General features: G+C 34.6%; 1 protein-coding gene, 1 long non-coding RNA gene and 1 other non-coding gene across 4 annotated transcripts in view; 1 reads left to right on the top strand and 2 right to left on the bottom strand.

Moving 5' to 3' along the window:
* Positions 1 to 716: 716 nt before the first annotated feature.
* Positions 717 to 789, bottom strand: trnak-cuu (transfer RNA lysine (anticodon CUU)). The gene has a single exon. It is a non-coding gene; the product is annotated as a tRNA-Lys (tRNA).
* A 3272-nt stretch (positions 790 to 4061) lies between these two features.
* LOC108182572 (uncharacterized) overlaps positions 4062 to 16648 on the bottom strand; it is a 123237-nt gene continuing 110650 nt past the window's right edge. The window contains exons 1-3 of one of the 2 annotated variants that reach the window (XM_073948834.1): positions 11689 to 11839; positions 10876 to 11025; positions 4062 to 6055 (exon numbers count right to left, since the gene is read on the bottom strand). In XM_073948834.1, coding sequence (XP_073804935.1) covers positions 5151 to 6055; positions 10876 to 10960 — 990 coding nt within the window. In that variant the 5' untranslated portion in view covers positions 10961 to 11025; positions 11689 to 11839 and the 3' untranslated portion in view covers positions 4062 to 5150. Of the gene's footprint in view, positions 6056 to 10875; positions 11026 to 11688; positions 11840 to 16648 lie in introns of those variants that run through there. The other variant, XM_073948835.1, reaches the window with a different exon arrangement.
* On the top strand, positions 11808 to 14787 carry LOC141381873 (uncharacterized). Its single transcript, XR_012402752.1, has 4 exons — positions 11808 to 12197; positions 12716 to 12869; positions 12961 to 13053; positions 13579 to 14787. It is a non-coding gene; the product is annotated as an uncharacterized lncRNA (long non-coding RNA).

The following is a 16648-nucleotide window of genomic DNA, read 5'->3' as shown; positions in this document are numbered from 1 at the left end:
CCGTGACAATGTTCTGCTAAATCCTGATTTCGTCTTGTAACGCTGGACAGAATGTGGCCCAGGATCTATGTCCAGTGCACGTGTTAGCAGTTACAAGGCAGCAAAATGCTTGATCCGTCCCTGGGTGGGCTTGAACCAACAACCTTTCAGTTAACAGCCTAACGCGCTAACCGATTGCGCCACAGAGACTTAGGAAAAGTCACCTACAGTGGTAGAAAGGCGGAACTTTGTCTCAAAAGGTCTGCTATATGAACCCTAATGATAGTTTGCTAAGAGAATGAGAGGTAACAGAAACGCCCAATGTGGGGCTCTAACCCACGACGCTGAGATTAAGAGTCTCATGCTCTATCGACTGAGCTAGCGGGGATGATGAGAAGCTCTTTTAGGAACCAGAAACCGTTTACAGTAATACCTTCCTACCCGTGACAATCTTCTGCTAAATCCTGATTTCATCTTGTAACGCTGGACAGAATGTGGACCAGGATCTATGTCCAGTGCACGTGTTAGCAGTTGCAAGGCAACAAAATGCCTAATTCGTCCCTGGGTGGGCTTGAACCACCAACCTTTCAGTTAACAGTCGAACACGCTAACCGATTGCGCAACAGAGACTTAGTGAAAGGTCAACTACAGTGGTAGAAACGCGGAACTTTGTCTCAAAGTCTGCTACATTAACCTAATGTAAGTTTGCTGGGAGAGAGAGAGAAAAGTAACAGGAACGCCCAACGTGGGGCTCGAACCCACGACCCTGACATTAAGAGTCTCATGCTCTACCGACTGAGCTAGCCAGGCTGATGAGATGGACGTTTAAGAGCTAAACACTGTTTACAGTAATACCTTCCCTACCCGTGACAATGTTCTGCTAAATCCTGATTTCATCTTGTAAAGCTGGAAAGAATGTGGCCCAGGATCTATGTCCAGTGCACGTACTAGCAGTTACAAGGCAGCAAAATGCTTAACCCGTCCCTGGGTGGGCTTGAATCACCAACCTTTCAGTTAACAGCCGAACGCACTAACCGATGCGCCACAGAGACTAAGTGAAAGGGCACCTACAGTGGTAGAAACCCGGAACTTTGTCTCAAAAGGTCTGCTATATGAACCTTAATGATAGTTTGCTGAGAGAAAGAGAGGTAACAGAAACGCCCAATGTGGGACTCTAACCCACGACGCTGAGATTAAGAGTCTCATGCTCTATCGACTGAGCTAGCGGGGATGATGAGAAGCTCTTTTAGGAACCAGAAACCGTTTACAGTAATACCTTCCCTACCCGTGAAAATCTTCTGCTAAATCCTGATTTCATCTTGTAACGCTGGACAGAATGTGGCCCAGGATCTATGTCCAGTGCACGTGTTAGCAGTTACAAGGCAGCAAAATGCTTGATCCGTCCCTGGGTGGGCTTGAACCACCAACCTTTCAGTTAACAGCCGAACGCACTAACCGATTGCTACAGAGACTTAGTGAAAGGTCACCTACAGTGGTAGAAATGCGGAACTTTGTCTCAAAAGGTCTGCTATACGAACGCTAATGTAAGTTTGCTGAGATAGAGAGAAAAAAATAACAGAAACGCCCAACGTGGGGCTCGAACCCACGACCCTAACATTAAGAGTCTCATGCTCTACCGACTGAACTAGCCAGGCGGATGAGGAGTCCCCACTGGAACTAGACACTGTTAACAGTAATACCTTCCTTACCCGTGACAATGTTCTACTAAATCCTGATTTCATCTTGTAACGCTGGACAGAATGTGGCCCAGGATATATGCCCAGTGCACATGTTAGCAGTTGCAAGGCAGCAAAGTGCGTAATTCGTCAGTGGGTGGGCTCGAATCACCAACCGTCCTTATATCTTGTTTAATACCCATTTTATTCATTTATACTATTCATTTTATTTATTTACTCATTTATATTAATATGCGAATATGTCTCAATAAATAATTAAAATTTTGTTAATTAGTTGAGTGCTATAGGTCTTACAAAAGCCTTTTATCTAAAAATAGCGTAAAAACTCTTAACTGTACATAAGCTCATTGATCTCTCCATTTTTCTTCTTAAAATAGGTCTCTAGTAATTCATCTTCATCGCTCAACTATTTTTTTTTTCAATTATTACAATGCAGTCTTTTGGTATTGCTTTTTTCAACTCATGACATTGTCTTTGTAATTTTGCTTTAACAACTCTTTTATACCCATCCTCCACAATTACTTTTAATGGTACAAATCCTTTTATTACTTCATATAATACATCTTTAACTTGTCTTAATCCTCCGTCCCACCATTCCTTAAAATATAAAACATTTCCTTCACTTAAAATTGTTGAATTCAGTAAAAGTGGTTGTTCTAGAATCTGCGCCCTTGCTTTTGGTATAATCAACACATTTTCTAAAAATCCCCCTCATGATTCTAAGACCTCAACATAAAATTTTGGCAGACCTGCTATCATCCGTTTCTTCATCTTCATCAATAAAACATTACATCCCATATTAAAATGTCCACATTTCTTCAAATAATAATCCAACAAACTTTTCCAAATCACACCCATTTTCCCTTCCAAAAACCTTTGAATAATCTTAATTGTTAATGTTTTCATTTTTAAAAAAACTATCCAAAAGTCCCAGACCTCCTTCTTTTACCTCCCCAAAGTATAATAAGCAATCTTGGCTCTTCCATTTCCCCACAAAAACTTTAAAACTACAACATAAATTTTTTTATAGTATACTTCAGGCAACGCAGTTACACTTAACACATACCAGACCTTTGACAACATTAAAGCATTTAAGATAAATACTTTCCTTTTTAACGTCAAATTTCTAGCTTTCCAAAATCTCAGTCTTTTCTCAATTCCATTTAAAACTCTCTCCTAATTTTAAATCTCTGCTTTATTAGAATCCATCCCCACCCAAATTCCCAACATTTTTTGTGTTCCTTTTTTTCTTTAAAGGGTATATGTTGTGTTATTTCTTTTACTCTTCCCACCCTCATGCTCAAACTTTTTCCAACATTAACCTTAGCTCCTGATGCTTTACAATATCGCTCTCAAATCCCCAACGATGAAGTATCATCAGCGTATTGATACACAGCTTCTCTGTTGTCATTGTTTTCTATTTGTATCCCTTTAATGCTTCTATCTGATTTTTATTGCCAATCCCAGTGGCTCAGCTACCAGTGTGTATAATAAAGCAGACAGTTGACATCCTTGCCTTATTGATCTAGTTGGTTGAAGACATTCTGTTAAAAAAATACATTTAATACAAGTTAAAATATCTGTATAAAAAATTTAAATCCATTTTCTAAAATTTTCCCCAAATCCAAACTCCTTAAGAACTGCAAATAAAAAATCATGCTCTACCCTGTCAAAAGCTTTCTCCAAATCTAAACCTATTAACACCCCCTTTCTCTTTTTCTTGCATATAGTAGACAATTTACCTTCCCCAATTCACCTGTACCGCATGTTTTTTTTGATTGTGGGGAAAACCGGAGCACCCAGAGGAAACCCACGCGAACACTGGGAAAACATGCAAACTCCACTCAGAAATGCCAACTGACCAGGGCACAGTACTGTGTGTGTGTGTGTGTTCGTGTGTGTATATATATATATATATATATATATATATATATATATATATATATATATATATATATATATATATAAAGCAGCTACTTTTTTGAGCAAATTCTGTATCCTTTACCCAAATTCTGTACCCTTTGAATGTTTATATTGCATAAACTTTTATAATATATTGCTTTTTGTTTTATTATTAATTTAATTTGTATTTATTTACTTTTTTCTTACTGTAAATACAATTGTCATTACTAAACACTGTTTTTCCTATATTTGTGTCATCCTATTGTTGTAATTGTATTACTTCTTCCTTGTTTATGCATGTAAAGCCTATATATATATATATATATATATATATATATATATATATATATATATATATATATATATATATATATATATATATATATATAGCCCCTCATGTTTTTTTTATATTTCCTAAATTATGTAAAACATAGCAAGAAAATCTTCACAGTATGTCTGATAATATTTTTTTCTTCTGGAGGAAGTATTATTTGTTTTATTTCAGCTAGAATAAAATCAGTTTTTTATTCTTTTTTAAACCATTTTAAAGACAAAACTATTAGCCCTTTAACTATTAGCTATTTTTTCTCGATAGTCTACAGAACAAACCATCCTTATACAATTACTTGTCTAATTTACTGTCATGGCAAACATAAAATAAATTAGTTATTAGAGATTAGTTATTAAAACTATAATAATAAAAAATGTGCTGAAAAAATCTAATCTCCATTAAACAAAAATCGGGGGAAAAAAAAACTTTTTTTTATTTGTTCAAACTACTCAATTAAAATGTGCTGAAATAACACAATTCTTGAGATTTCATTGGGACAACTTAATGTTCAGTCCAAATAATTTGGTAAAAGTGTTAAGTTACCTTAATTTGTGTTAAGACAACATGGAAGAATTGTGTGGAACCCTGCACAAATATGGTGATCAGTTCATAATAAGTTGAAACACATTGTTAGATTTTGCTGTATTTGGCTTAACCATTCTTGGGTGGCTCGCCAATGTATAGATGACTATTAATACATAAAATAAGTAAGCTGACCAAAGTTCTTACATGGAGAAGACTTTATTGAAGACAATGAATAGTGCAGTTCCTCAGCTGTGATGTTAACTTGTCTGTCTTCAAGTAAGTTAAACAAAGTACTGTCTGTGAGACACTGCTTTATAACAAAGGATGATCTAATTTGTGAATCATGTTTTTGCTAAGCATGTGAGCCTCTCGAAAGTAGTTTATAAATAAACTTCACTTGAATAAACAGCCAAACTACATGAAAAAGCTGCCGTTTTGAATATACCCGTGTTTGTGTGGACAAGGCCTCAATTTTGCTGACTCTGTTATCCATTGTGAAGCTTTAGGTGAGTGCTGAGGATTCTTTTACAATTAAAGCCCTTTCCACACTCACTGCATCTAAAACGATCCTCTCCTGAGTGAATCTTCATATGGTTCTTAATGGAGTCTTTGCGTGTGAGACTCTTTCCACACTGATCACATGTGAACACTGTGGTTCCAGTGTGACCATTCATGTGGTTCTTGAGGCTAGCTTTAGTTGTGAAGCTCTTTCCACACTAAGCACATTTAAACGGCTTCTCTCCAGTGTGACTTATCATGTGGTGTTTGAGTGAGCTTTTATGTGGAAAACTTTTACCACACTCTGTGCATGTGTAAGGTTTCTCTCCAGTGTGAATCCTCATGTGGATGTAAAGGTCTTGTTTTTTACCTAAACTCGTTCCACACTGTTCGCAGGTGTAAGGTTTCTCCCTAGTGTGATCTCTCATGTGAGCAATCATGTGCGGCTTTTTACTGAAACTCTTTCTACACTGTTTACAGCTGAAAGGCTTCTCTCCAGTGTGAATTCTCATGTGCTCTGCCAGGTTTCTTGCATGGCGGAAGCTTTTTCCACACTGTTGGCATGTGTATGGCCTCTCTCCAGAATGAATTCTCATGTGGGATTTAAAGCTTTGTTTTTGACTAAAACTCTGTCCACACTGTTCACAGGTGTAAGGTTTCTCCCCTGTGTGAACTCTCATGTGAACATCAAGGTTTGGCTTTTGACTGAAACTCTTTCCACACTGTTTACAGCTGAAAGGCTTCTCTCCAGTGTGAATTCTCATGTGTGCTGCAAAGTTTCCAACATGATAAAAGCTTTTTCCACACTCTTGGCATGTGAACTTCCTCTCTCTAGTGTGAATTCTCATGTGAGCTTTAAAGCCTTGTATTTGACTAAAACTCTTTCCACACTGTTTGCAAGTGTAATGTTGCTCCCTAGTGTGAACTCTAATGTGAACATCAAGGTTTGACTTTTGACTGAAACTCTTTCCACACTGTTTACAGCTAAAATTACTTTCGTTTGATGAAGTCTTTTTAGTCAGTGTGGGTTTTTCATCAGTCGTTATTTCTTGGGGTTTCTCAAACTGCTGTTTCTCATCTATTTCATTCTGTTGATGAGTCTCTTCTTTCAGCACCATCAGATCTAAAAAAAAAAAAAAAAAGTTAACTTTAGTATGAAGGCTCAAAGCGACACCTCAAGCGACTTTTTCACCCAAATATTAAAATGACCTTACCATTTACTCTCCGTCATGTGGTGTTAAACTTTCCTTTATTGTGGAACACAGTGAGCCAGTAGCGTTTTTTTTAAATATCTTCTTTTGTGCTTAACAGGATCAAGAAACTCATAAAGGTTTAAATTCACATGAGGGAGAGTAAATGGTGAGGCTATTTTCATTTTTGCGTCAACTATCCCTTTAAAAGGTTCCTACAATTACCCATTTTTTACAAGATGTAAAATAAGTCTTTGGTGTTCCCAGAATGTTTCTGAGGTTTCAGCTCAAAATCAGGTCATATACCTTGTAGAATATTTATGTTTGGGGATCAGAGGAAAACCTAGCTCTTTTTGTGCCTGTGGCTTTCAATGCAAATAATCAAATGCACTCGCTCTAGATTACTCGTGTTGCGTTTCCTCTTGCTTGGAAGACCCGATTGAGACAAATCCTGCATGTCCATAGCAGGTATGCATAATTATGCTTATATTTGCAAGTTTGCATTATTGTATAAAACGTATGCAAATGCTTAATGCCACGTTTGTTTTAAACAGGAGTGATGAGGAGATGGCAAGATGACATACTTTGTTACTTGTTTTCATTTATTTGTACTTTTGTCTTTGTGTATGTCCTGAGGCTTAGCTGAAGACCTACTTGGTGACATTGTATATACCCGACAAGATGCAGAAATGCCATCTAAAAAGGTTACTTGCGATTCGTCCAATCAGGGACAGTGACAATGTAAATATACAAAATAATAATGATAACCCAGGGTTTACAAATGTGAACTGTCTGTTAATGAACACCCAGGATTATTTTTTAACCCCAGGTATAGCATGAGCAGTGTGGAAGGTGACTACAGATAACCCAGAATTTATCCAGGTATAGATTGACCCAGGGTTAACAATTTGTTAAAAGTGTGAAAAGCTCTAAGAATACTCAGCATCAGCTCTCAGGATAAACAGAGTATAATGACAAACAGCCACAATTGTCAATCATGTCATGATGACCTGGGGCCTGTTTCAGTAAGGAGGTTCAACCAACTCAGAGTTTAATCTTGAACTCTGAGTTGATTTACAGAGAGATTAAATTCTCAGAGTTTTCGGTTTCAGAAAAACATTTGAGCTACAAAAGTCTTTCAGTCAAGAGCAGTGAGGGATTTTCTCCTTTTGTTGTTTGAATAATGATAAAAACAGTTGGCAGCAGGAATATTGCGCACTGTCACTTTAAGAATAGTGCGGCTCTGATATGGTTTCTCTTTCACATGTCTTGATTCTCAACTTGTTTGTTTATTATACAAATGAGGGTTAATATAAATAATCACTAAACACCACACAAATTTGTATGTATTTGACCATTAAAGCGCTCACATTAAGATGGCGTTAGATGTGTGTTCTCTGCTTGTCTCCGAGCCTGTCCTAGGCTAAGCGCAGCACACACAGAGCATGTGCACTTACACACTTTTAAAAATAGGAATGATGGCCGCCCCGTGCTGCAAAAGTTACATTACAGCACGTGCTTTTAGTCATTTTCACGTGGAACTGAGCTTTGCAGAGCAACAAATGTGTACAACTGGAAAGGGGGTGGTATATGATGGAATAATCGTTTATTTCGATTAATGGTTTTTCATAATCATTAGAAGCCTAAATCGAAATCGCAACCAGATTTTCGATTAATTGCACTGCCCTATCAAGTAGTAGAGGTTGATATGACATTTAAAATGTAAGCAGGACTAAAAAATCTTTTTAGAACGAGTAATAATCTGGTGGAGGCCTGTGTTTGGAGTTCTGGAATGCGTGGCGTGACGATTCGGGACACTTTATGTTTCTGCTGCGTCACTGAGTGTCTGGTGTGCCGTGTCGCGCCACATTCGGTGCCTCAGTCAAAGTTAATTTAGTGTGTGTGGTTATTAGTCTCGGTGTAGAAGCTCGGCACTTGTACACCGAGACTATACAAAGACACAAATGATTTTGTACGACTGAATGCTCAACCTAGCTTAGCTTCTCTCTCGGTCTGTCAGCCTGTCTGTTGCAAACACAGAGCATGGAAGCTCTTGGCTCTGCCCCCTTGTTATGTTGGGCGGGAAGCGGAAACTGTGAAGCAACACGCCCCTAAAACAGCAAACTGTGTAAACGCCCCCAACATCACACTTTTGAACACATTATAATAAAAACATCTGAACTGTGTGTTGAACTGAACCTAAACTGGCACACTCAGAAGAACCATAATATTAAAATTAAATCATAAAAAAGGGGTAAACTATGTACCCTTTAAGCTTATCATTCATTAAAAAAGGACTTGCCAGTCTTGTACGTGACTTTGTTCTTTGTGTAACTGAAATGTAGGCAATAGTTCATTCAAAAAATGTGAATTAAATTTTTGCGCACATAAAAGATGTGCGAATAAAGCAGTGTTTCCATTTAATGAATCAAAGAGAACAAAATCATCACTTACTGAATAATTGGCGTCAAATATCAACAGTAAAAACCCAGAGTTTTTCTCATTTCAGGGCTAAAATACTCTGAGTTTACACTTAACCTTCTTTCTGGAACAGGGACCCGATCTCATATGCTATTGTTTTAGAACTTCAGTTGCCTATTGGACAAATGACCAGGAATAATAAATGGCAGAAAACGGTCACACTACTTGCTCTGCAAACATGGGTGTTCATGTCTATACATACAAAGAAAATAAATAAAATAAGAAAATATGACTTTGCAACATCAAGCAGCATTAGGCATGGACCAGTATAAGATTCTGACGATATGATAACCTTGAATAAAAATATCACACTTTCACAGTACTGATTACTGCTCTAAAATATATTCTTTTAAATGTCTGGGTAAAAACAAAAACACTTTTTCCTCTTTGAACACAAAACATTTTCTTTTGAGAAACTTTTTTAATATTTTGGAGCAGTAAACATGTCAGGCTAAATTATTCAATTGAATCCTTAACTTCTGCTGTCTTCATTTGTTTCAAAAACACAGATTTCTTTACAATTTAAATCAGCATCTTTGGATATCTTTTTTGCTGGAGATACTGTTGTCCTGAAAAACTTAAAACAATATGTAAATAAAAAAACGTACATATGACGATTACAGCAGAAAAAAACTGGTGGTTTTAAAACCTTGACTTTTTTTAAACTGCATTATACTTTGAAATTTGTTATTGTCCCATGCCTCACCAGAACAACACTGTTTTTAGGATCTAAAAATGTATTCTTTAAAAAAAAAAGTCTCAAGCAAAAAGATTCCAATGGCGCCGCCTGCTGGTACATGAAGAATATGGTCAATATTCTGACGAACTTTACACTCAGATGTTTGCATATCATCAGCATGCTGTAATCCATTTCTTAATCAGCAAAAGTCATTTTAAACTAGTTTGTTGGCCAGTTGTAGTCAGTGCAATGCTAAACGTTATTGTGCCATTATAATTTGTTTGTTTTGTCTCACGTCATCCCACAACAACAACATATAGTTTAGATTACTGTACAATGTTTTATAATAATAATTAACTATTTTAGTGTCCATTTCATTCAGCATATTTCAAATTAAGGGCATCCACATTTTCTGACATACTTTAAATCAGGGTTTCTGCAGGTTTCACCAAGTTAAATTTAAGACTTTTAAAGACATTTTTAAGACCATTATGAATGAAATTTTTGATTAAGGAATTTTTCAAATGCCCCAGATGAAAAAGATTTTTATTTGTCCTATCAAAAAATATAACAATTTTATACATTTAATGATACTATAATAAATTAATAATAATGTTAAAATATTTTAGATATTTCTTAGCAAAAAATCTTAAATATTGCGTAAAAACAAGAGAGCTCGATTAGGATCCACACACTTTTTTCCAAAATAAACTTTCTTTAAAATAAAAAAACAAATTAACAAAAGTTAAAAAAACTAAAATAATCTAAATCTATGCACAACAATCTGTCCAGGTCTATGTCCTCAGCAGTAAATACATGGAGCATGTTTAAACAAATGAAGCACGAAAATAATTAAACTATTATAATAAATAAAGTAAAAATGATCTTTTTGAATGAAAAGTTTAAAGATTTATTTAGATGGATTATTGGTGATTGTATGGGTTTTGGCCAGATTGGGTAACAAAACATGAACAAAGGAAAATGAAGACTTGTTTAAGAAGATTTAAGACCTAAAACACAATATTTCAGTAAATTTAAGACTTTTAATGTGAGCGCTTTAATGGTCAAATACATGCAAATTTGTGTGGTGTTTAATTTTAGGTTTTCGAATTTAAGACATTTTAAGACCCTGCGGGTATTAAATAGATCATATCTGTGAGAACTAGTAACAACGACTAAAAACAAGTTTAAACCCATAAAGAAGTTGATGAAAAAAGGGAATTGTGATCAACGTGACATATGCAAATGGAAAGTACTAAGCCAACACAATCACTGTAATAGCAGATATCTTCTATGAGAATACTGTAGGTCAAATATCGTCAGCTCAGTTAAACTTTTTTAATTTATTGTTTTTATTTACTTTATATAGCACCAGTGCTCAAGGGCGCTTTACAGACAGTAGGAGAACAAGAAAAGCAACAAACTTAGGTAGAGAAAATGGGAGACTAACAATACATAAAATAATGACAAAAGACATGAAAACAAGTGACAAAAGAAACTCATTCCAGTCTTTCAATGAGTGCTTATGTGCATTTAGGAGAACTAGGCAGCACACTCAGGGCTGCAAGATGGATTTTGAGAATGAAAACCAACCTGTTTGTTCCTGCAGATCTTCCTGTTTGACTGTAAATGTTTCTTCAATCTTCAGATCTTCACTCTCCTCTTTAATAAACGCCATCTTTATAACAGTGTGGAGAACAGTTACTTCAGCAGGAGTTTTTCTCTGCGTTTGGACACTTTATCCTGTTTAAAATGAACAAAACAATAAAAATGTTCTGTTTAAAATGAATAAACAATGAACAAAAACAAAATAACTTCTCTTCAACACTTGCTTTAACAGTTTCTTTATATAAGAGGGATTAACAAAAAGAAATCAGGTAAGTCTGAGCAAAAAACAATAGCCACAAAAGAGACGATTAAGACCAGTACTCCATTTCTTATATATAGTGATGTTTACTTTGAATAGAATGACATTATGCTATTTAATAAATAAACCTTCATTAAAACACTTATTACACACTTTACTGTTGCTTTATTCAAACTTTAAAATTTTTTAATTATTTTGTTTGTTTTATTTATTTTATTGTCTGCTTACAGCAACATTGTAGCACTCTTTTGCACAAGACAAGAATTTACTCTTATGGACAAATAAAGTTTATCCTATCTTATTCAAACAATAGATCTTACTGTGAGTAAAATAGTACTTCGTTGTATAAAGGGTCCAGTTGTCAGGATAAAAACTATATTTATAACCAAATAAACAAACAAACAATAAAGAAGCTTTTAAAAATGACTTAAGAACTTAATATAACGTTGAACAATGCATCCACACATGTTTAGATTTTACATTTTATAATGTTAGCATTCAGATATTATTTGAGTGTAAATTCAGAATGTGCAACTTACCTTTCCAGTCTTCAATAAATAAGTGGGATGAAAAAATGGCCTCAGTGGGTTTTTCTTTCTATGTTGTTTTTGGTAATAATCCCAATGTAGGAATCTACAATCGTAGTTTGTCCTACAAAGTTGTTCTCTTTATCAAGCAAAATAAGCCAATGAAGATTTTCTTAGGAACCCAGAATATATAGACACAACCCTGCTGAGCTACACTCAAAAAAATGAACTTTCCCTATTGTTAGTTTTACTAAACCCATCCTTGTTCACATTACATAAAACATAATAGTAATTAAATTAACATAAGTTTACCATGTTATTTCTACAAAAATGTAGTACTGTAGGCTTTACTTAATAAGGGTTTGACAGGCCAACTTAACATTGTTGAGTAAAACGCAAAAACCTCTTAAAATTGGATATTTGCTGATACCGTAGCTACCTACCTGGAGGCGGAGCAACGGAACAGTCAGAGAGAGGAACATGTGAAGCACATGAGGAGGAGAAGATGGTGGCTTTGTCAGGTATGAGTATTTCATTAATCTTTAGTGTTAAATATCACCAGGAAAAGTGATGTGAGTGTTCACAGAATTATGTTAATTTATTATATCAGTGTATTATGGAGTCTTTTGAATTTTAGCATTTTTAGCCTGTTATACTGACTCGTGTTTCTCAAGGAAAGCATGTGGCAGTGCAAAGACTGCAAAATAACCATCACAACTAGATCACAGTTGTTGAAACACTATAGATTAGTGCATAGACATTGTGGTCGCGGTATTCGTTTTTCATGCACTTATTCTGACTGTCGCTGTAGATTTAAAACGTGGAGTGCACTACACAGCCATCTTAATTGTAGCCATGCAAAGGAGAACACGGGGTTACCTGCAAGTGTAACCACATTCAATTGCCATGTGTGTTCTTGCAGCCATATAGACTCAGAATGGGAGTATTTTAGTCATATCTATAAGAACCTGAAAACAATGAGACAGTACTTTGTATGAAAGCTATTCTTACTATAATCCTGTGTCTTAAATTTACTCAGATTGCTGCTGAATTCAGTCGAATCACTACTGTCCCACTAATTCAAACATTTTTCAAAACTGGATGGTTACACCAGCAAGCTGGACAGCATTTACCGTACAAAAGAAGAAATTGCAAAACGGAAAATTTGAAAACTCATGGCTACCATCGACAAGGTTTGTTATCTGTATTTATGATGCTTGTAAATAATTTCCACTTTAGTATGGTGTTTTTTTTCATTGTATATACCTAATGTCTCTTCTACAGAATGATGCCATCTCAACTTGGAGAGCTTGCATTCTCAGAGCACTTTCTGTGTATCTTAATGAAGACTATTAAAACCTCATGAAGGAGTATACAGTAAGTATAGTTCTCAGTCAGTTAATATTTAAAATGCCATCACATAAATTCACATAATATAGTCAAGGAATATCAATACACAAAGTATATTTACCTTGGGGTTGTCAAAAGAACAGACTTCAGCACCAGTCTGCACTGAAATAAAAGATTGTTATGATGCTAGCATTTTTCTGTGGAAATTTTGAGCACAGTCGAGCAGATTCTCAAGCAGATTTGTCTAGGCAGATTAAGGTGGCAATTATCAGTGTTGCCAATCACAGTCACATCTGTTGAGCACAATAACACTGGCCAATTGAATTTCTTTGGAAGAATGACGGTTTCTTCACATTTTTTAAAATTCAGTACAGAAGCCTGTACTTTTGACCACCCTAACAAACACAGTAAAGTAGTTTTGTAAGTCACAGCAGGTGCGTGATGTGAAAGATTAAGGAATGGACAGTTGATACAAAATTCTTTAAATTTACAATCTGTGTTTTTGATGTAATTAAACTGACTGAACAGTGATACTGTTTTTGTGTTTTGTAGGCGACAGACTTTGAGAGAGACATGGCCAATACTGTCATTTAAATCTACATCGTTAAGCCTGAAGGTGTAGAAGTCTGTGACCCACCATCAGTTGCTGGACTGATTTTTGAGGGAGTAAAAGTGCTTCAGAACCTTGGTGATGTCACCAAGGCTTGTTCTCTTTCTTGGAGAGTCAAATACAGCGTGAATCTCAGTTATCCTTCAGACCTGAAATACACTTTTGAGTTTTTCAGAAAGTGTTGCTGGGACTTGCACATAAACTGTCACACAAAATACAAGTTCTCAAAAACAAACTTGTTGGCTGAATCAGTACATCATTCTGGACGGATGAAAGAAATAGAGGAAGAAGCTTTTTTGAGACACTTAAATTGTTTCTAGTTTTAAAATTAAGGGCCAATTTTAAAGTTATCTTTGTCGATGGCACCAAAGTTTTAAATGGAGTTCTACAACTTTAAATGGTTATAATTGTTTGATTATTTACAAAGATTCAGATTTTCAGTTTTATTATTTTCTTTGCTTTTTTTAAATTCTTATGCTGCTTGTCTTAAACTTTCATTTTCTTTTTCAAAGTAAAATTTATTACTTGCAGTTGCACATATTGAAAGAACATTTTGGTCAATAGTAAAACTTCTTTTATAAATTTTTTTTATGTTTATTTTTTAAACAAGCTATTGTTTTGTGGTGGTTTTCATAAATAAAGGTCAGTTGTATACTTTATATTAAACCTTTTGAAATATCAGCAATTGAGCATTGTAGCATTTTGTGACACAGGAAAAAAATGTCAAATTACTTTTGTAAATTTGCTCTTATACATTTTTCTTCCAATATTTGAAGTAGCACATTGTAAGAATGTTCACTATTGACCAAATGTTGCTTTCGCATTTTTTTTCTTTCTTTTTGTACTTTTATTTGAACTGTTTGAGAATGTTTACAAAAATAGAGGCCAGTTTTAATGTTACTCTCACTATTGATTGTAAAGATCAGAAATTAATTTTAGCAGTATTTTAACATTCCATGTACAACATTTTTCAAAGTAAGATTATTTCAGATTCTTAAAGCCAGTTGCACTTTAAAAGACCCTGTAAATGTTAACTGAAAGCATCTGATGTTTTAGTGTGTTTGTTTCAAAGGAAATTGAAATTGTTTTATGGGTTTTTAGCAGTTGTATGTTGCAAAACATTGCAAAGAAAATAAATTCATTTTGTTTCTAAAAATATGTTTGATTATTTAAGTTTTACACTTGTAGAGCACATACATTAGAAGTGAAATATATATATATATATATATATATATATATATATATATATATATATATATATATATATATATATATAAATAAAGTGTTCACCTTACATACTAAAAGTTCATAATTCTAACATAACATTACTAAGTAAAATATACATAAAACTAAAATGCAATAATGACACATCTAAATAGGTTGAATGTTCTAAGAAATATTTTGTAAACTTTACCTGGATTTCTTTAGTTCATTTAACTATATTGTTACTTGTAGAAACTACTCAACACAGTTACGTGGAACCACTTGACACTCTTTTTTTATGTAAGTCCAACAAATCATTTTTTTGAGTGTACTGGATCTAGAATGTGATTGGATAAGACTCAATTGGCCTCCATTAATGCTGGTATAGAGATGCAAATGAGCAGTGGGGAGCAGTGAAGAATCAAGCCACATACTGTGGGGGATGGGAAGTTCAGCAGCTTTACAAATCATAGTTTTACAGAGAAATAATGATGTATTGGGAAAATAAGTTGACTTTAGCCATCGTCATTTGTTTTGTTGCTGTTGTTTTATAGGATTATTGATTGAAGCGTTTTTATTTTGGCTGCTGCATTTTGTAGTTAATGTTGATACATTTATGTTGAGGTACTTTGATTTGAAACACATTTCAATTTATTTTTCCCAAGCCTGGTTAAAAGGTAATGCAAGAGTTGTGTGTTGTTTTTTTAGAAGCTTCTCAGAGTTTTGTGTAAAGATGCAAATGAGCACAAAACACACTCATGTCTCAATACACACAACTACATTCACTTATATAATAGTTATGTAAGTCTTATACTATTATACTGTAATATTTTATCATTCGTTGAAAGAAACAATTTCTAAACTTCACAGTGAGGTTTTATTTGTGTTAGGTTCAGTTAATATATTGACATGAGCTAACCATTTATTTATCACTGAACTTGTTCTTTATGTGAGTTTAGAGTCCTTTATTTCTCCTAAAGCTCATGCAGCTCATTACTGGCTTCTGTAAGACAGTCAACACACTCTTAATAGGTCAATTATTTCTTTCCAAAAGTGTCTATAGATTTTAACAATCAAAATATAACTTGTTTCTTTGCCAATTTTGTTTTCTTTCCTTCGTCTTTTAGTTGAACTGAACATGTGTGAGCAGCTCAGCTTTCTCGAAAGCCTCTTATTCACCTGATAGGTAACTAAGATGTTTTTCCCTCAATTTATCATTTGTGTTTGTGCATACATATGCATAGACATTTACAAAAGCATATATACGATACCCTGTGACAAAAGCTTTTGCTTTTAACACAGTAAAGCTATCACATACTGTCGATTTTTTTTAAATATGTCATGCATCTAAATATTTATAATCACAAAATAATTACATCACAAGATAATTTATTGTACAGACAGTTTATACAGGATAATTAAATGACAAGAGTTCACTTTCATATCTACACAATGCAGAACTTTTAACGTGATTAACCTGCTCTACCTACACCAACTACAGCATTTCTCAGACCTCTGTTTCACTATGGTGTAATTACAGTGGTGAACATCACATAAAACAACAACTGTACTTACTCCTGTAACTTGTTTGCAACAATGACATTTAAATATCTGTGTCACATATTAATTTAAATAAATGGCTCATCATTGTGTGCGGTCATCTTTATTAATAGCTGCCTGATATTTAATTGAATAGGGTCGTTTTACATATATGAAACATGTTAACAGGTATAGCTGTTAATGCCAATACCAACTTGATAGCCTAAAGCATATTACATGAACAGGACCTGCCTTATTTCTCTTAGGACA

The sequence above is a fragment of the Danio rerio genome, chromosome 4 (assembly GCF_049306965.1).
Source record: "Danio rerio strain Tuebingen ecotype United States chromosome 4, GRCz12tu, whole genome shotgun sequence".
Classification (NCBI taxonomy): domain Eukaryota; kingdom Metazoa; phylum Chordata; class Actinopteri; order Cypriniformes; family Danionidae; genus Danio; species Danio rerio.
This window is presented reverse-complemented; position numbering and strand designations above follow the sequence as displayed.